At 38.7% G+C, this 20,602-nt stretch overlaps 1 protein-coding gene across 3 annotated transcripts in view; it reads right to left on the bottom strand.

Moving 5' to 3' along the window:
• The window catches only part of LOC137408172 (protein-associating with the carboxyl-terminal domain of ezrin-like), a 41,431-nt gene extending 26,065 nt beyond the window's left edge, over nt 1-15,366 (bottom strand). For 2 of the 3 annotated variants that reach the window (XM_068094571.1, XM_068094573.1), the window contains exons 1-3: nt 15,271-15,290; nt 4,622-4,845; nt 4,319-4,504 (exon numbers count right to left, since the gene is read on the bottom strand). In XM_068094571.1, coding sequence (XP_067950672.1) covers nt 4,319-4,504; nt 4,622-4,801 — 366 coding nt within the window. In that variant the 5' untranslated portion in view covers nt 4,802-4,845; nt 15,271-15,290. Of the gene's footprint in view, nt 1-4,318; nt 4,505-4,621; nt 4,846-15,270 lie in introns of all 3 variants that reach the window. The other variant, XM_068094572.1, reaches the window with a different exon arrangement.
• Between the last annotated feature and the right edge of the window lie 5,236 nt (nt 15,367-20,602).

Here is a 20,602-nt window from a genome sequence, read left to right as displayed (position 1 = left end):
ACTGTAAACTTTAAAAAATTTATACATTCCTTTTTTATACTTGAATGTTTTACATTTTCACTTGACCTTGACCTAGCAGTAATCACAGCAATGCCAAGGATTTCTCTTTATTTTAACCAGATAGTTTGCAGGAGGCTGGTTCTCAGGACCCAGATGGAGTTCTGCAACTAAATATTTTAAGGGACCTGGCGGAAGGCAGAGCTTATACTTGTGAAGTTTGGAGAAAGTCGGCCAAAAACCGACAAACAGACAGAGGCACACAATGAAAAAGTGGAATTTATCTATAGATATACATCCCGATGTTTGTCTTATCTTGGTCTGTTGTCCGTGTATCCAGTTACAGCGATAAAGCTTAAAGCACAAAAAATCCACTCCGCTTCAGTTTGATCTCAGAACCCCCAGGTTTGCAGACCAATGACTAATACACTAAACTGTATGTCCTACTCACTGTAGTGATGAATGTTTGTGATGACATTCACTACATTGGTTAAAATACCCATGCTAAGTGCTTGGGGTTTTTAACTAGCCCCATGCATCATTAAGCATGCATCTCATCATGTAATCAAGCATGCAACTAATAATCAAACGGCTCAATAATCGTTACAGTACTTTAAGGGAACAATTATTAAACTGGCTTCAAACATGGCTATTGTTTAAGTAAAGATTTAGACTACTAATTCACCAGGTGCTTCCTCACTTCCTTTGGTTATTATTTTATTACCCGTGACATTCTGCTAGTAATGCATATTATCATGGCTAGTTTTTCCACTTTCACTAGGATCAGCCATTTTTGTTCAAATCAATTTCATTGTCTTCCATCTGATAACAACTAAATGGTTTAGGAGAGCTTTTAAATAATCTGATTTGAAAAAATGTTTCCATTACTTGTTGCTTCAATATGAAGAAAACATTGTTTTCTTCCTTTCATCACCACTACTACCACTCACCATAGTCTTCCTTTCATCACCACTACTAACACTCACCCTAGTCTTCCTTTCATCACCACTACTAACACTCACCCTAGTCTTCCTTTCATCACCACTACTAACACTCACCCTAGTCTTCCTTTCATCACCACTACTAACACTCACTCTAGTCTTCCTTTCATCACCACTACTAACACTCATCCTAGTCTTTCTTTCATCACCACTACTAACACTCATCCTAGTCTTCCTTTCATCGCCACTACTAACACTCATCCTAGTCTTTCTTTCATCACCACTACTAACACTCACCCTAGTCCTCCTTTCATCACCACTACCAACACTCACCCTAGTCTTCCTTTCATCACCACTACTAACACTCACTCTAGTCTTCCTTTCATCACCACTACTAACACTCATCCTAGTCTTTCTTTCATCACCACTACTAACACTCATCCTAATCTTCCTTTCATCACCACTACTAACACTCATCCTAGTCTTCCTTTCATCACCACTACTAACACTCACCCTAGTGCTCCTTTCATCAACACTACTAACACTCATCCTAGTCTTCCTTTCATCACCACTACTAACACTCACTCTAGTCTTCCTTTCATCACCACTACTAACACTCATCCTAGTCTTTCTTTCATCACCACTACTAACACTCATCCTAGTCTTTCTTTCATCACCACTACTAACACTCATCCTAGTCTTCCTTTCATCACCACTACTAACACTCACCCTAGTCTTCCTTTCATCTCCACTACTAACACTCACCCTAGTCCTCCTTTCATCACCACTACTAACACTCATCCTAGTCTTCCTTTCATCACCACTACTAACACTCATCCTAGTCTTCCTTTCATCACCACTACTAACACTCATCCTAGTCTTCCTTTCATCACCACTACTAACAGTCACCCTAGTCCTCCTTTCATCACCACTACCAACACTCACCCTAGTCTTCCTTTCATCAACACTACCAACACTCACCCTAGTCTTCCTTTCATCACCACTACTAACACTCACCCTAGTCCTCCTTTCATCACCACTACCAACACTCACCCTAGTCTTCCTTTCATCACCACTACTAACACTCATCCTAGTCTTCCTTTCATCACCACTACTAACACTCACCCTAGTCTTCCTTTCATCACCACTACTAACACTCACCCTAGTCTTCCTTTCATCTCCACTACTAACACTCACCCTAGTCCTCCTTTCATCACCACTACTAACACTCATCCTAGTCTTCCTTTCATCACCACTACTAACACTCATCCTAGTCTTCCTTTCATCACCACTACTAACACTCACCCTAGTCTTCCTTTCATCACCACTACTAACACTCACTCTAGTCTTCCTTTCATCACCACTACTAACACTCACCCTAGTGCTCCTTTCATCACCACTACTAACACTCACCCTAGTCCTCCTTTCATCACCACTACTAACACTCATCCTAGTCTTCCTTTCATCACCACTACTAACACTCACCCTAGTCCTCCTTTCATCACCACTACTAACACTCATCCTAGTCTTCTTTTCATCATCACTACTAACACTCACCCTAGTCCTCCTTTCATCACCACTACTAACACTCACCCTAGCCCTCCTTTCATCACCACTACTAACACTCACCCTAGTCTTCCTTTCATCACCACTACTAACACTCATCCTAGTCTTCCTTTCATCACCACTACTAACACTCACCCTAGTCTTCCTTTCATCACCACTACTAACACTCACCCTAGTCCTCCTTTCATCACCACTACCAACACTCACCCTAGTCTTCCTTTCATCACCACTACTAACACTCATCCTAGTCTTCCTTTCATCACCACTACTAACACTCACCCTAGTCTTTTTTTCATCACCACTACTAACACTCACCCTAGTCCTCCTTTCCTCACCACTACTAACACTCATCCTAGTCTTCCTTTCATCACCACTACTAACACTCACCCTAGTCTTCCTTTCATCACCACTACTAACACTCATCCTAGTCTTCCTTTCATCACCACTACTAACACTCATCCTAGTCTTCCTTTCATCACCACTACTAACACTCACCCTAGTCCTCCTTTCATCACCACTACTAACACTCATCCTAGTCTTCCTTTCATCACCACTACTAACACTCATCCTAGTCTTCCTTTCATCACCACTACTAACACTCATCCTAGTCTTCCTTTCATCACCACTACTAACACTCACCCTAGTCCTCCTTTCATCACCACTACCAACACTCACCCTAGTCTTCCTTTCATCACCACTACTAACACTCATCCTAGTCTTCCTTTCATCACCACTACTAACACTCACCCTAGTCTTCCTTTCATCACCACTACTAACACTCACCCTAGTCTTCCTTTCATCACCACTACTAACACTCACCCTAGTCTTCCTTTCATCACCACTACTAACACTCACCCTAGTCTTCCTTTCATCTCCACTACTAACACTCACCCTAGTCTTCCTTTCATCTCCACTACTAACACTCATCCTAGTCTTCCTTTCATCACCACTACTAACACTCACCCTAGTCCTCCTTTCATCACCACTACCAACACTCACCCTAGTCTTCCTTTCATCACCACTACTAACACTCATCCTAGTCTTCCTTTCATCACCACTACTAACACTCACCCTAGTCTTCCTTTCATCACCACTACTAACACTCACCCTAGTCCTCCTTTCATCACCTCTACTAACACTCATCCTAGTCTTCCTTTCATCACCACTACTAACACTCACCCTAGTCTTCCTTTCATCACCACTACTAACACTCACCCTAGTCTTCTTTTCATCACCACTACTAACACTCATCCTAGTCTTCTTAAAACTCATGATTTTAATACTAAAACTGAAATTTACATGTATGAAGAACTGATTAATATGATTTGAGCACTGCATATAAACTGTAGAGTAAAACAATATAAAAGAAAAAGGCATTTATATATATGCACTGGTTAACAATTGCAGGAGAAACTTCACTTGTATGTTAGACATATGCTTTGTATGTCGAGGCAAATATTTGTGTGTAAATAAGAATGATGATAAGTAAATAGGAACGATCTCGTGCCATAAAATACTAGTAAATAAAAAGGGTGTCCTTAACAATGAAGCGCTGTCTGGTACTAGTGTGGCTTTGCCATATATATGTCAACGGGATGCTCACAATTGTTGGCACAAGTCATGATTTACTGTAAATTCAAGACTTCTTGGGCATGTGCCGTTTAAAACTATGAAATGGTTCAGAAAACTGCAAAACTTTGTAGCAGTAGCTGTACCTTTCAGGGTACAGATATGAAACCATGTTACAGCAGATATGTAGCATTGTGTTCAAGGAACAGAGAGACATACATACAATGATTTAATGTATACGTTACCGTCTTATGGAGGAAGTCGAGAACTTGAAGAATCTTGACCAAGCCAACGGTTATTTCCCACCTGTTAACATACTCTAGGCAGACAGAGAGAGGAGTCGCTGGCTCTGTAACCACATGGCAGGTGTGGGCCGGCTCAGTGCAGGTCACAAGTTTAAGGATGTTAGGGTGCCGCAGAACTTTATGCGACTGTAGGTGTAAGATATAAAGAAGTATGTTAGTAACTGAGAGCTTTACAAAACTCTGTATGTCTTGTAACAAGTGGCTACCATGTATCTAGAGTACAAAGATATACCTGTAATATACCTGCATTGTATTTATAGCGACAGGTCTATGGTCCCTGTCCGAAGTGTACGTGAAAACCGTAACGATCTCATTTTCCAGTTCAGCTGAATGCACTTGAACCGCCAGAGAATCGTCTCCTCTTTCAAATAACAATTCGTCGAATTGATCCTCTTGTATATCTGAGCTTTGGCCAGACCCCATACTTCGATGGTCCAAACTTCACAGAAAGTGGTAGACCTACATTTCTAAGGAAAGATCATATGAATTGCATTATCAATACTGTTTCCTATCTTAAAAAGTATGTTAAACATAAGCCATTCAAATTAAGTGTTTTGCAGACCAGACTGAATCTATTTAATAACACTAATACTAGTCCAACCAGAGAACATTTAAACCCTTTTAATCCTGGCATCAAACATGCTGTAAACATTACAAAGCGAGTGAAAACTTTTAGTCAAACAGAATATGACAAAACGACTGAATAGCAAGCAATGATCTTTGGTAAGACCACTTCAGGCTAGGCTGTTTTTGTGGATCTGCTGAAACAAACTACAGTCAAACATGGATAACTCGAACTTCACGGGACCGAGCGAAAGTGTTCAAATTATCAGAGCGTTCAAGTTATCAGAGCACTATCACAAGTCCATGTATTTACTTATTTATTAGTAGATACATGTACATATACAAACTATAATATAAATCATAAGCACAAATGGCTTGTTTCAAATTAAATGCTTCTAATGTAAAGTTTAAAACGTTTTTATCAAAAAGTATAGAGATTTTTTTATCACTTGAGATTGGTTTGTTGTTTGAGGTGATGTTATTGCCAGGACGTTTTTTAGATTGACATTGGCAAAACTTGATCGTTGTTGAAATGCTCAAAAGAAAAGACATCTTTTTCTTTTGAGCATTCTACCCACGACCAATTTTGCTGATTTTTCTTGAAGTTTATGCAAAGATTACCTCACTTTACCTTGCTTCCGAAGGGCAATCGCTAAGCGGATGTTTGGTATAAATCAAATTTCACCAAACCTTTAGAAAAGTCGTTGACAAAAATATTTTGCTGATAGTGGTAATAACGACGCTTATGAATTACGAAAAGTTGAGGTTTACTTCTATGGCTTAGAATAAAGTGATTTTCTAAAGCGATAACAACCGTTTCGGTAGACATTGGGCAAAAAACAGTTCGAGTTAACTGTGTTGAGTTCGAGTTATCTATAGCAATTTATCATTACATGGGAAAGGACCAAAAAAACCGTTCGAATTAACCATGTGTTCGAGCTATCCGTGGGCGAGTTATCCATGTTTGACTGTATATCATAATTAAGTTTATGTTTGCAAACTACAACAATCAACAATTATTTAACAGTTACTAATAAAATGAAATGGTGAAAATAACCATTTCTATCAAGACAGCAAAAAGATTCCAATTCTCATTTAAAAAACTAAAAGAACTTTTGATAAGCCGAGTTTTTATATAAACAAGCTGCTTTAATAAAACAGAAATTGTGTAGCAACATAAGAAAAAAATAGTTATGTTTTGATAATAAGCAGGCCAGCCAGTCAAGGTTTGAACGTTTTATTACAAAAAAAATGAAACAAATGAATAGATTTTGAGTTTAAGCCAACATCTCCACGTAGCTTAATGTGCTTTTGTCTCTATTCGTATTTAACAAACAACTCTATTTTGACTTCACCATCTGATGTGATCTGCCCAGCTCGCCTGCCCTCGTGTTGCATAAACACAGATCCCTCTAATCCAGCAAGCCATCAATAAGCAGCTTCCTTGTGGAAACCAAATGCATCTAAATTAGAGCTGTAATTTGGTCGTATTGGTTAACGAACAAAGACAGTCAATTAATTTCAGATTAATTTTTTAGAACAAAAATTGGCCAAAGTTAGTCTAATATAATTAACAATTTTTTTCTATTATATTAAATTTAATTTGCTTGAAATAAAAAAAGAAGTTTCAATAAAAACCAAACCACTCAAGTTTGAAAGTGTTTCCATTTGGTCGCCATGTGAAATAAGCCATTAGTGAATGGATTGCTTATCCCGGAACAAAATGAATGAGTCTTAGTAGGTTGCACAGTTTATATAAACAGTAAAGTATCATCCCTCCACTACAACTATAAACTATATTTTTTAAATCAGTCATCTTTTCATTCGCGTAAACAGCAAAAGATGGAAGCACAAAGATGATTGTGACGCTGCTAAGGCTGCATCTTTCTTGACTGACAACAACAGCATCTATTGATTGACTGCCAGTATCACCGTCACACCTTTATTGGTGGAAAATAGACTATATTCGACGGTTCTTTCAGCCAGGAAAGAATAATTAGTATGCATTACTAAAATAAAATTAAAGCATTGTGTCTATGGATAGCCCCTGACATGAGACCAGTAGCTGTACCAAAAGATGCAGGCTTAACAGTTGCTGAAGATGGCACCGGGTGATGAGATTTTTGCGCCAGGTGATGAGTCTGTGGCACCGGGAAATGAGACTGTTGCACCGGGTTAGGAGACTGTTGCACCGGGTAATGAGACTGTTGCACCAGGTGATGAGACTGTTGCGCCAGGTGATGAGACTGTTGCACTGGGTGATGAGACTACTGCACCAAGTAATGAGACTTGCACCGGGTGATGAGATTGTTGCACCCGGTGATGGGACTGTTGCACTAGGTGATGAGACTGTTGCAGCAGGTGATGAGATTTGCACCGGGTGATGCGACTGTTGCACCACCTGATGAAACCAAGTGAACAGCTTCTCGCACTAGCTGTTCTATCATAGTTAAAGATCATAGATCTCTATGACAGAACATCTAGTGAGAGAAGCTGAGGTGGCAAATCTGTTGCAATGCAACACACAATCTCAACCCAGTCAGCAGATCGAGATGCTCCAAACTTGAAGCATTCAGTGAACGACTAGCCCGATGTAAGTGAGATTCAAAGTTGTTTGGCAAGGAGTACTATTTTGCTAACTCTATTGCCTTGGTTATTCTTGTCTTTTTAAAGAAATGCAGAGTAATGATGATGATCCAGGATACATGAGAAAATTAAAAGAAAATGCTTGTAGTGACTTTCTCAGTCGTGTGAATAAGCTGTCTGACAACATCCTTTTCCATGTTGTCACTGCCCTTGATAATCGTTTAAAAAACTAAATCTATGAGAACAATCAATTGTGGCAGTGCGGAAAAAGTGTGATGAAAGAATTGAACTCAAATGGCATCAAATCGTCAAAAAAATGATTCGTTCTAGTGGCAGTTTTGTGTGGGTCTGGTTGGCAGATTCGTTCTGGTGGCAGTCTGCGTGTTGAGCTCCTTTTGTGACTAATGCTGATAGTATATCATGTGAACTGAATCTGTGTTGTGTCATACCTGCTGACCCCGATACCTCAATAAATCCTTTTCAAGGAATCAAGTTTCTGGTGTACAATTTAATAAAGGGATCTATTGTTTCAAAACAAGCAGAAAATTACATTTCCCTTCCTGCAGCCTCGGTTGTAGAGTGGAAAAGCTTTTTTCCCGCTAGAGATTGGATCTTACAAAAGCGAATTGCTTTTCATCCTGGTCAAGTGAATATTCCTCTTCATTTGTATTCATGGCTGAGAGATCTTTAACTAGACAGCAAGAACTATATGAACAAGCATATTTCAACGATGTATAGTTTACAAAGCTGCTATTATGTTTAGCCATGCTTATAGCATGTTTTAAATTTTTTCAGAGCAAATAGCAAGTTGGCTATATGCTCTAGATTATGTAGAGTGCTTACATGTACGTATGACTGATTACCTTGTAATTCTGTTTGGTTTTTCTGAATTTTGTTGCATCATTGAACACATTGTTTTCAGTATTACGTCTTGCAGTTTATTAATTTTAAATTAATAACGCTTCTGTTATGTTTCTGCACAGAAGCAATTAAATAGAGTATTAAATTAGAGAAATGGTTTATTGCACACTCCAGAGACAACTGATTTGATAACAGAAAACCCAAGTATTTATATGTTTGGTCATAGAAAAGCTTTGTAAAAAGCTACAAGCATTATTAATAGCTATAATGAGACAGTACTATATAATATTAGCTTGTATAAAGCTTTAGCTAAAAAGCATAATGTTTGTTGGCAAAGTACCAATAATACTTGGCACTTGCATGACACCCCCTCACTAAGCTAAAGGTTCTTTCTGGTTCTCTTAGACCTTCGGGGTTTGTCTCTGCTATACTCATCTCCATCAGGTAGACGAGGGATGCGTGGTCTTCTTCTAGACGGAGGTTGCTCTGTTACAGTTGTAGGGGCTGGTAGTTGCAGTTTTGTCTCCTCTGTTATATCAGGTTTATCTCCAGGGTCTTGATCTTCTTCTGTTGAGTATCTTGGTCTGAGTTGTTCAACATGTCTTCTCCAAGTAGGTCCCTTTGGTACCACTTTGACATTGAGACTACGAGTTCCATATCTCTTAGTAACAATGGCTGGAACCCACCTAGATTGTCCAATAGTGTGAATAGTGCATACTGTATCAACATCATCCTCATCTTCTCTTGCATCAAACTCTTTATCAGGTCCAACTGGCAGTCTTGAGAAGACATCTGCATTTTGATGATGCTGGGTAGATCTGTATTCTATGGTGTAGTCATACTGATTTAGTACCAGTGCCCATCTTGCTAGTCTGTTGGCTGCTAGAGCTGGAACTCCTTTGGTAGGTCCTAGAAGTGTGAGAAGAGGTCTGTGGTCAGTTACCAAGATAAACCGTCGACCATACAGGTACTGGTGATACTTCTTTAGAGCAAATATGATTGAGAGAGCTTCTTTTTGTATTTGTCCATATTTCCTCTGTGTGCTGGTCAGTGTTTTTGAAACATTGGCTATTGGTCTCTCACTTCCATCAGGATAACGATGAAATAGTACAGCTCCCAGTCCAGTTTCTGAAGCATCACATGAGATTCCAATGTAAAGATCTGGGTTGAAGTGTGCTAAGACACTATCAGTTGATAGCATATCTTTCAGTTTGTTGAAGCTCTTTTCTTGTTCAGTGCCCCACTTCCAGGTCTCTCCTTTGCGTGTCAGTTTGTGCAATGGTCCTGTGAGTTGTGACAGATTGGGTATGAACTTGCTGTAGAATTGTGTAGCTCCTAAGAAAGATCTTAGCTGAGTTAAGTCTGTTGGGACTGGCATCTGTTGTACTGCATCTGCCTTCTTTCCTTTAGTGATTCCCTTTGAAGTGAGTTTGTGTCCCAGATACTCTACTGTAGGTTGAGCAAAACAGCACGTCTTTTCTACATCTGAGCCCTCTTTCTTCTAATCTTTGATGAAGTCGACGTAAGTTTTGTAGATGGCTCTCTGCATTGGCTCCACTCACTAGTATATCATCTAGGTATACTGCTACTCCTGGGAGGTCTTGTGTCAGTTGCTCCATGATTTCTTGAAAATACCCTGGTGCTGAGCTTATGCCAAAGGGCAACCGCTTCTGTAGTAGTACTCCTCGGTGTGTTAATAGTGCTAGTCGTCGTTGACTTTCTGGTGCCAACAATATTTGATTGTAGGCATCTGCTAAATCAATCTTTGTGTAGCAATAGCCTCCACCTAGTTTTCTGATTAGATCTTCTGGTAGTGGGATGGGTTTCCTATGTGTTTCTAGCTGATTATTGATCGTCTTGGAGTAGTCTCCACATACTCTGATCTTCCCTGCAGCTTGACCTGTTGTAGATTTGCGTACAGGTACAACTGGTGTTCCATACTGGTTGAATTGAGTTGGTTCCCATATGCCTTTAGCTACACCTGCTTCGTATGCTTGGTTGAGCTCTTCTGTCAAGGCAATAGGAACTGGTCTGGGTCGGCAGAAGACTGGCTTTGTTGAAGGTTTGAAGTTTATCTCTAGTTCAAAGTTCTTGAGACATCCTAGCTCGTCTTTGAATATTTCTGAAAATTCTTTGCACATCTCCTTACACTTGATTTGTAACCTCCCATCTGGCTGGTTCTCTGTGATTGTTGATACAAGGTTCTGTTGTAGCTTGTCATCAATAGAGATGCCTAGTTGCTGTATAGCAGTTCTTCCTAGTAGGTTGAGATCTTGTACAGCACTAATCACAAATGGTAGTCTGACTTCTTTCTGTGCATCCAATTGGGCAGTTAGCTCACATCTGCCAAGTGTCTCTATGAGATGTCCTGAGGCTGATTTGTAGTTAACTGTAGTAGGTTTTAGGTTTGGCTTTCCTAGCTTCTCCCATATTGATTTACAGATGAAGTTGTCACATGCTCCAGTGTCCAGTTCAAGTGTGAAGTTGTCTCCCTCCAGTTTGATGTTTTCAGCAAGTTTCACCATCTTGGTTGATGTGCATTCTATCATCTTTACTGGTTTTTCTGCTGCAGATGATTTCTTTTTCTTGCATGCTCTTTCTATGTGACTTTGTTTAGAACAAAAGTTGCAGGTGGCTGCTTTGAATCTGCAGTCATCCGCTGTATGGTTAGTTCGGTCACATCTGTAGCATAGCTTTCCTTCCTTCTGCTTGTCAGGTGTAGAGTTGTTTTTCTGGATTGGTTTGTATCTTGATTTCTGTTGAGCAACCTTGTTGACTTTAGACGAGTTTCCATAAACTGTCTCTTTGGCAACTTTAGCTGCTTCTTCTGTTTCCTGTGCTACCTGTATAGCTTTGTTGAAGTTGAGTTCATTGTCCTTGACCTTGACGAGAGATTTGAGAACTGCTTCATTGTTTACAGAGCAGATAAATCTGGTTCTGAGAGCCTCATCTAATGGATCTGTAATGTCTATGAAGGCACATGTAGTTGCATCCTGACGGATTCTGGCAGCTAACTCTTGAATAGTTTCTCCAGGTTTCCTCTGCATGTCACTCCAATACTTGTAACGCTCTCTAACAATGAAGCGCTTAGGGTCATACTGGTCTTTGAGAAATTCCAGTATTTCATCCATGTTGAGGTCGTTGATCCGCTTGGGTGTTGAAAGCTGAGCTGCCATATTACTAAGCTGCTTGTAGAGTGTAGGCTGTTGGTTGGTGAGAAAAGTGCCAGCAATCTTGTCTTGATGAATAGAATTTGCTGCAATGAATGTGTTGAATCTGTCTATGTAATCTGTTAGTAGCTCTGCTGTTGGGTCAAAACCTGGGAAGGCTGGAACAGCGGTTGCAGCTGTTTCTTGTTTCCGTTGTAGGTTTTGTAGTAGTAGCTCCATCAGTTTCTTATTCTCCTCCATTCTTTCATCTTGCTGACGTCTGTATTCCTCTTGTTGCTGCTTGAACTCCTCATGCTGCTGTTGTCTATGCTCTTCTTGCTGCTTTCTCTGCTCCTCTTGCTGTTGTCTCTGGTCCTCCTGCTGCTTCTGCATTAGCTTGATCAGGTCTGCTACTTCTGCCATTGTAGTGGTGCAATTTTGAACAGTTACTCTTGTAATAAACTAGAACTCTTTGTATCGATTTTATCAATGATAAAATCTGAACAAAACTCTTTGTAACTGTTCAAAAGAGAAATCCTTGTCGCCAATTAGCTTCTGTTATGTTTCTGCACAGAAGCAATTAAATAGAGTATTAAATTAGAGAAATGGTTTATTGCGCACTCCAGAGACAACTGATTTGATAACAGAAAACCCAAGTATTTATATGTTTGGTCATAGAAAAGCTTTGTAAAAAGCTACAAGCATTATTAATAGCTATAATGAGACAGTACTATATAATATTAGCTTGTATAAAGCTTTAGCTAAAAAGCATAATGTTTGTTGGCAAAGTACCAATAATACTTGGCACTTGCATGACAGCTTCGCTTGATGTGATTAATTGGATTAAAACTTTTGGGTGACAATTAAATGGATGGCCATTTATTGTAAGCAGATTAAGTGTACATGTACTAACAGCAAGTGTTGGAAAAACTGGGCAAGCTCACTACATAAACCATCTAGATGAAACGTTTGTTTGATAAATCTGTGAGAATCTCAACTGGTGATAGCTAGCAGAAGGCCGTGAGGGTCTTAATAAACGGACTTGAAGAAAGTGGTACTTGAAAAATAAGTGACTAGAAGTGCATACCGAGTTTATGACACAGTAAAGCAGTATCAGATGTTGAATCAGCTCTTTTTGGATATTCATTGGGAAAAATAGTTGTTGAACTCACAGGTTACTTGTTGCTGAAGTAAACCATGCGACATTGAACAATGTCAAAAAAACAAATCTCTCATCAGGTATGTGTAAAGAAGCAAAATATGGCAAATAGCCCATTGTGTAATGAGGAAGCAGGGTACAAGCAGTAGTAATGCCCTGTTAATAAATGATTTAAGGAAAAAGGCTGAAAATACCTATGAATTTAAAAAATAAATGACATTCTTATACATGAATCTTCTGATATAAAACAAAATTTGAGTCATATCTATCTAGAGCATCCAGCACACAACTGAGATCTAAGCTGGTGTTAACAGACATCCGCAGGAAATCTCCAGCAAGATTGGCTTAAAGGGATGAGTGGAAAAGTACCTCAGAAATTGCCTACTGCCATTAATAATTCAATGCATCTAATCATGACAGCTATGGATAAATTCTAGTAAAGAAAAGCTGTCAAGCTTAAATACTAATTATCTTTCAACTGTCTATTATGAAGTCTGGCCGGAGTTGACACACATTAAAGATTGTCAGAGAATTTTCTACACATTTAAGATCTGCTGACACATGATCATGGCATAATCTCACATCTACCCAAGCCGATAGGAATATGGGCGTTATTAACCAGTTCATTCATACGCGAATGTAAAAAAAATATAAATTCTACTAGTACAAGCTTGCAGACGGTTGCTATTTTAGCCCTAACACCGAGTGTTAAACGAGCGAAGAAATGAAGCCCAATGCTAAACTTAATATCTCTTAACTAACTGACAGCTTTGGAGTCAGTTTTGATCTCGACTAAGTGCACAGTCTCCTATGTCCATCACACCTGTTTATACATATTATCAAATGTCAACTTACAAGCATGATTTGTTAGTTTATCATTCGTCAGCATCACAATCAGCTGTAACCTAGATTTAATCAACAAACTTTGAGATCTTTGTATTAGGCTATAGTGATTTTGGATGTGTATACAATAATGTACGGTTTATTTTGATTGATGTGCATTTCAGTATCAACTTCTTTACACGCCATTGTACAATTCTCTGGCCATCTACATCCTCAAACTGATGAGACAACATCTTGAAGACTTGGGTAAAATTTTGAGAAGGAGATGTAGAGTAATCTAAGAATTCTAGAGTTAAACCATAACTGTCACGAACAACTTTTATTGTATTTACTAGGTAAATCAGACACGCCGATTCCGATTTTGTATTCAAAATAAAGATTAGTCCACTAACCTTCAAAGTCATTTAGGCTTTTTTAAAGCGTTTCAATATCCGTTTCGAAAACAACACAATCGGCATTACAAGCTCCGCCCAAAAATATGTGACGAAACCTAGCTTTTTCAGAAACGGAAGTTAGGAAAGTTTAGTCCGATTTAAAATAATAGAGATGGGTGTCTTAAAACCCATTATTGTCTAAATCCAGCCTGTAAAATAATTTCAGTTTTTTATGAAAGGGATATAAACTATTTAAAATTGCTCGCAGCTTGTTACATGACGTTTAAATGGGCTGGACGCCGAGAAAAAGGAGCTCAAAAAGCGCGGTTTTATCACGAGCTAGCGTTGTTATCGCGCTTTTTAAATACGCAATGCTGAATAGCTTATCTACCTTTCAGAAAAGACTGATATTATTTTTAAAGCTGGATTTAGATATTAATAGATTTTAAAACACCCATCTCTATTATTCTAAATCGGTCTAAACATCTTTACGTAACTTCTGTTCCTAAAAAGCCAGGTTACGTCAAGTATTTATGGGCGAAGCTTGTTATGCCGATCGTGTTGTTTTCGAGACCGATATTAAAACGCTATAAAAAATCCTTTATTACTCTGAACGTTAGTGGCCTAATCTTTATTTTGATTACAAAATCGGAATCAGCATGTCTGATTTACCTAGTAAATACGATAAAAGTTGTTCGTGGAAGTTATGGTTTAAGGAATAATCCAAAATCGATCAGCAAGAATGGCAGCTTAGGGATGACCTGATGGGATCAGATGGGCGAGGTTGGGACCTCCACAGAAAGATGGAAAAATTAATTGGCTTACATTAGTGCGAGATTCATGCATGGCTTGACAGAGAGACACTCCGAATCAAAACTGAGCTTCATAACGGGTGCTTGACACTGCATGTTTCTGTGTGTGGCATTCAAACAAAGACTAACCCAAGTGAACCGCTATAACTATTATTGCTTTCAGTGTAAGATCTAATATGTACATGTAAGTACGAAAAGGGAGTGTTACAGTTGGTATAATTAAGAGTTATAATCCCAAAATGTTATTAATACAAAAATTATCCTTCTCTTTTAAATCATGCTTTTGGTGCCTCTTGCACTAGAGTAAACGGCATGTGGGAGCGCAATAAAGGAGAACTAATCCTCACACTATGAGATTTAAACTGCAGTTAATTAGGGCTGGCCAGCTAATTAGGTTCAGTACAAACAGTCACAACACGTAAATATGCTAACATCTAACAGTGCAGATAGTTTCATGTAGCTTAGGGTTGTTGTACATATATCACCAAAACGAAATACAAACATGGAGTGAAGCCAGACCACAAAATAACCATACAATACGTACACGTGGCAGAATTCCCAAGACATCGAAAGATTCAATAGTTAGAAAACTTCCTCTGTCAGACATAACCTAGATACCAAGAGTAAGTCACGAGCTCCACCATACCTGTCTACATCACGTACATCAGCTAGAGAATTACACAAACAAGATATTATCATACACCTGACATGAAGCATTGAACCTACTCCCAACAGGCTAGCTTTCCCATATGCTAGACAGCTAGCCTTCCCACATGCTAGACGTCTATAGAAAAGAACAGCTCCAATGACTCAGCCTCTTTTTCCCAAAGGCCTGCAGAGCTCTCTTTCTTTCTGGAAGGCCTGCAATGCTTTTTCTTTCTCGAAAGCCTGCATTGCTCTCTTTCAAAAGCCTGCTTAGGGCTCTTCCCTCTACCTGCTGAGGAGCCTATTTCTCTCCTACCTGTAGAGTCTCTCTTTCCCGAGGGCCTGCTTAGGCGCTCTTTTTTCCGCCAACTGAGGCGCTTGTCTTTCTCTTGCATGTAGAGTATTTTCCTCCAACATCTTCTAAAGCTCTTTTTTATTGACTGTCATGACTATCGTTTGACTGTCAAAACTCGAAGCCGTACGGACTGAGCAAACGAACATGGACGACCGTTCGAGTAAAGGTGTAACATCAGCTGTTTTAACCTTTTTCATTAATATTATTGTTCAGAATTTTGATAGTTGTGTATTTTATTTGCTGGACTTGTAGAATAAAGAAATGACTTTTAGTGGTAAATATCAATATTGCTTACAATAGGTTAACACTTTCAAGATTACCTGAACCAGTAACATTCAAATTGGTTTCCACAGTGTATGCAAAAGTGCTCAAACTTAACATAGTCAAGATAGAATACGATGGCAAAGCAAATTCAACACTGATGTTGCGTGTTTTCGGATTAATTATGTATAACATACTTTCTCCATGTCCACCCATAACAGGGCTAAACCTAGTCTCAATACAATATTAAATTTTGTTTTCTTTTACTATTATTGAAAGTAAAAAAAACTTGATGCATTGTATTAATTACATGGTATTAGTTTTACATATTACGACATAATCTGTACGATGAAGATTTGTACATTAGGTACAATCTATCTCCTTCTGCCATATCATTAATCTACTTCACCAGAGTAAAAATATTGTGCGAAATACACAGCTATTTTCCCTTATGCTAAAAAAAGCAATTCAAAAGTAAGTCAATTACATGTCTAAACTAATTGCTCTTAAAGACAACTAAGGTAAATAATACGAATTTTATTAGAGGTGTTGCGTCGTCAAACTGATCAATTTTGCATGCAGAGTTTACCGGAAGTTAAAACAAACCTATTAAAAATCCGGCACGCACCTTTTTTACGGGTCTGCGGCTTTTCTACGATACTCTTTACGTCTGGAAATAAGAAATCTAACTTCTACGATTCCATCAGAAAATATGTTTCCAAAATAAAATCAGCCCTTGTATTTGGTGCATTCTTGCTTGCGCAAAGATAACTCGATATTTTTGTTAAAAACCATTTTTAGTGCTTAAAAATATCATTTGAAATTTTTTTTTGTCTTTGTATACTAAATAATAATCAAATAACTAATCAGACTTTATATCAACCGATCAAACAGTGTCTATTGAAGGCAGAAGCTACACACTAAATGATACGCCATTCACCCGAATCTTAAAGTATGGCTGTTTAACTAAACTGACAAGCAAGGTTCAGAAAGTTTCAAAAATTTTAACTTCATCTAATTGAGCTATAATAAAGTTATAATATAATAGCTGGCCAGATAAAAAGTATCATCTTGATAAAAAGTGCATGTTCGTGGCCACAAAAAAACTAAATCAACAGACTTTGCTTCACACAAAGCCGCAAGAGCTATTGGTGTGTAAATAAACCCGCCTTTTATAGTTAGTAACATAGGTAAAACAGGGTTTACTAACAGGTCTTTTTATCTTGATCTGGATCTGGATGATGTTTAGTCCCTAGAGCCTCATGAGAAGCAAGAGAGGGACCCTCCGATCACTAGGTCTTTTTTTTTTGTTAGTCCGCTACAATCTCCCCAGTGCGGATCTCCCGAGATGTCCTGAGGATGAATCCCTGCAAAAACTGACCAGAGTCACAGGAAAGGGCGTTTAGATTGTTAGAACGTGTGGTCATGTAGTGAGTAGATGCGTTCATTTCGGTCAGTGTGTCATGGATGGATGGAAACGTATCTTTGTTTGATACGATATTAATGTACAAAGACAATCTCTGTTGCTGTCTTCTGTGTTTTAAAGACTTTAAGCCACACATGAATTTTTCTTCTGAGACGGACACCTCTCTGCCTTTAATATTTTTAATGAACCTCACAGCTTTATTTTGTATGCGTTCCAGCATGTCGGAATGCGTGGCTGTATGAGGGTCCCAGACCTCGGCTGCGTATTCAAGAACAGGTCGACACAGCTGCTTATAAGCAATCAATTTCACTGCGACTGGGGCATCACTAATAGTATTTTTTAACAATCCAAGGATGCGTGATGCTTTCATACAAATATATTCAATATGTGTATTCCACTTGTTGTCTTTTGAAAGGTACACACCAAGGTATTTTACAGTGTCACATGTGATTAAAGGGGTGTTCCCGAGATGGTAATTTATGAGGTATTTGTCTGTAAGAGAGGTTTTCCCGAATGAAACAATAGTGCTCTTTTTGGCGTTAAATAACATACCATTGGACTGTCCCCATTGAAATAGGTTATCGAGGTCAGTTTGTAATAGTGTCATGTCGTTCGAGTTTGTAATAGGGTGATATACTAGAGTATCATCGGCAAAGAGGCGTATAGAACTATTGGCAACACAGTCAACTATATCATTTATAAACAAGATGAACAGAGTAGGGCCTAGTACGCTCCCCTGCAGGACTCCTGATGTGACCTGTACTGGATCCGACATCATACCTCCTACCAGAACTCGCTGAGACCTACCTTTGAGGAAGGATGCTATCCAACGTATAAGTATGGGATTTATACCGAAGCCTATAAGCTTAGTTAGGAGTTTGCTATGATTTACTACATCGAACGCTTTAGAGAAATCTAAAATGGCTGCGTGTACAATGGATCCGGAGTCATTAAATTTGAGTATGTCATGGTTTACTGTTATCAGTTGGGTACAACACGAGAGACTTTTTCTGAAGCCGTGCTGGTTTGAGGAAATTTTGTTTGTAAGCTGCGCATTTAGCTGGTGAACGATTATATGTTCCAATAATTTACAGCATATACAAGTTAGAGAAATGGGGCGATAATTGGATGGTGAAGTTCGACTACCTTGTTTATAAATAGGAGTCACGTGGGCAATTTTCCATTCTTCGGGCAAGGTACCTGTTTGAAGTGAATAGTCAAATATGCTCGTCAAAATAGTGGCTGTTCCTTCGGGGTCTAAAGTGAGTTGATTTTTTCCAATCTTGTCTGGGCCTGCGGCCTTACCAGTTTTCAGGTTATCTATTAATTTTAATACTCCATTGGTTGAGATCGAAATATTTTGGGGATCGGCAATAAATGGCAGTGTAGGTAGAGGGGAAGGTTTCGAGAAGACGCTCTGAAAAAAAGAATTTAGTATATTAGCAGTTTCATAATCATTTTCAGTCAATACTCCATTGTCTTGTTCCATCGACACAATTTTGTTTGCATTTCCTTTTAATTCTTTTATATATCTATAGAAGGGTTTGGTGTCACCCTCTACCAGTGGATTGTATAGTCTATTGGTCATGTAGTCTTTTTTGAGGTTTTTAAATAACTTTTTGTTACTTCGACGTAGTTGTTTGTATTTATTAAGTAATTCACTGTCTCCTTTTTTCTTATACAAGGAGTATAACTTACGTTGCTTGTTACATGCACGCTTTGCAGATTTATTAAACCAGAGTGGTTCGTTTGGCCTTTTAGGCTGTCTTTGTCTGGTAGGAACATGATCATTTATTGCATTATGTAAGCCAAGTTTAAAAATGTTCCAAACGTTGTCTATGGTACCTCCAATGCCTATACACTCCGTTACCCGTTTGTGAATTGCAGCTAGCGACTTCTCAAAATTGGGCAAGTCAACTTGCTTGAACAGTCTAATAGGAGGTAGGTCTACATTGTTTTGAAGTTCCGCTGTCTGCGAAGTGGATATGTTTATTTCGATCATATAGTGGTCACTAAGACCAGGCTGTATGACGCTTGTATTCGTTATTCGGTAAGACAGGTCTGTACATACCAAGTCTAACGTGTTTCCAGCCACATGAGTGGGATCAGTTATTAGCTGGTCAAGTTGTAAGTCAAATAAATTGTCAAGGAAGTCTTTGTAGTGGGACCGGTTTGCCCCAACTATAACTTTTTGTTTCCAGTCTATGCCTGGCAAATTGAAATCACCAACGACTAGTAATTTGTTTGCTGGGTATGTTTGTTTGAGCTTATGTATGTGAGAGAAAAGATCATCAATACTGTTTTTGGTAGGAGGTCGGTAGTAACATAATAAAGTACAAAATTGTTTTTCATGTATTTGGAAAGCAATTGATACTATTTCTGCATCAACAGTTGTGGCAACGATTTTGTGAGATATATCAGTTTTCACAGCTATGAGAACTCCGCCCCCGTGATCATCTCTATCCCTTCTGTAAATTAACTTATCATTTGGAAGGAAAAGTTGATTATTTAAAAATGATTTATCTATGTGTGTTTCAGTGATACATATTATATCATATTCTGAAGAAAGAGCTTGGATTTCGGTGAGCTTTCCTTTTATAGATCGGGAATTCACAGAAAGGAGTCTGATTTGATCTGATAACTTTAAATCTTGGGGCCTGTCTTTATTATTTTGCTGTTGAAAATCTTGTAATTGTTTTCCGGGTCCTGATCTCTCTGCTCCCTTAACTCCTTTCTTAGAAGAAAATCCCTCTCTTGCTCTTCTTTATTCAAATCAAGGCGAGCAAAAACTCCAGTTATTTTTTGTGCATTGATTCTTTTCAATAAGTCCCATTTCTGAGTTTCAGAAGACAAGCACACTCTGATAGGTCTGAATTTGCTCTCTTTTTTAACACCTAAACGGGTGGTGTTTGACTTTGACACCTCCACGTTGAGACTCGCCGATCTAAAGAGGTCGGACAGTCTCTCGATAGATGCCTCGAGAGTAGTGTCCTTATCCTCTTCCACTCCAAAAATAATGACATTTTTAGCACGGGATTCGCTGGTGATTTCGGTTTTGAGAGATTGCATTTGAACTTCTTGTACTCTTAACTGATTGTTTAGCACACTTGTAGACTGGTCGACTTTTTGGACTATCTGGGCATACGTTTGTTCGTGTTTTTGAGACTGCGTTTGAAACTGCTCTCTAAC

The sequence above is a fragment of the Watersipora subatra genome, chromosome 11 (assembly GCF_963576615.1).
Source record: "Watersipora subatra chromosome 11, tzWatSuba1.1, whole genome shotgun sequence".
NCBI lineage: Eukaryota > Metazoa > Bryozoa > Gymnolaemata > Cheilostomatida > Watersiporidae > Watersipora > Watersipora subatra.
Note: the sequence above shows the minus strand (reverse complement) of the source record. Positions and strands in the feature narration are given on the sequence as shown.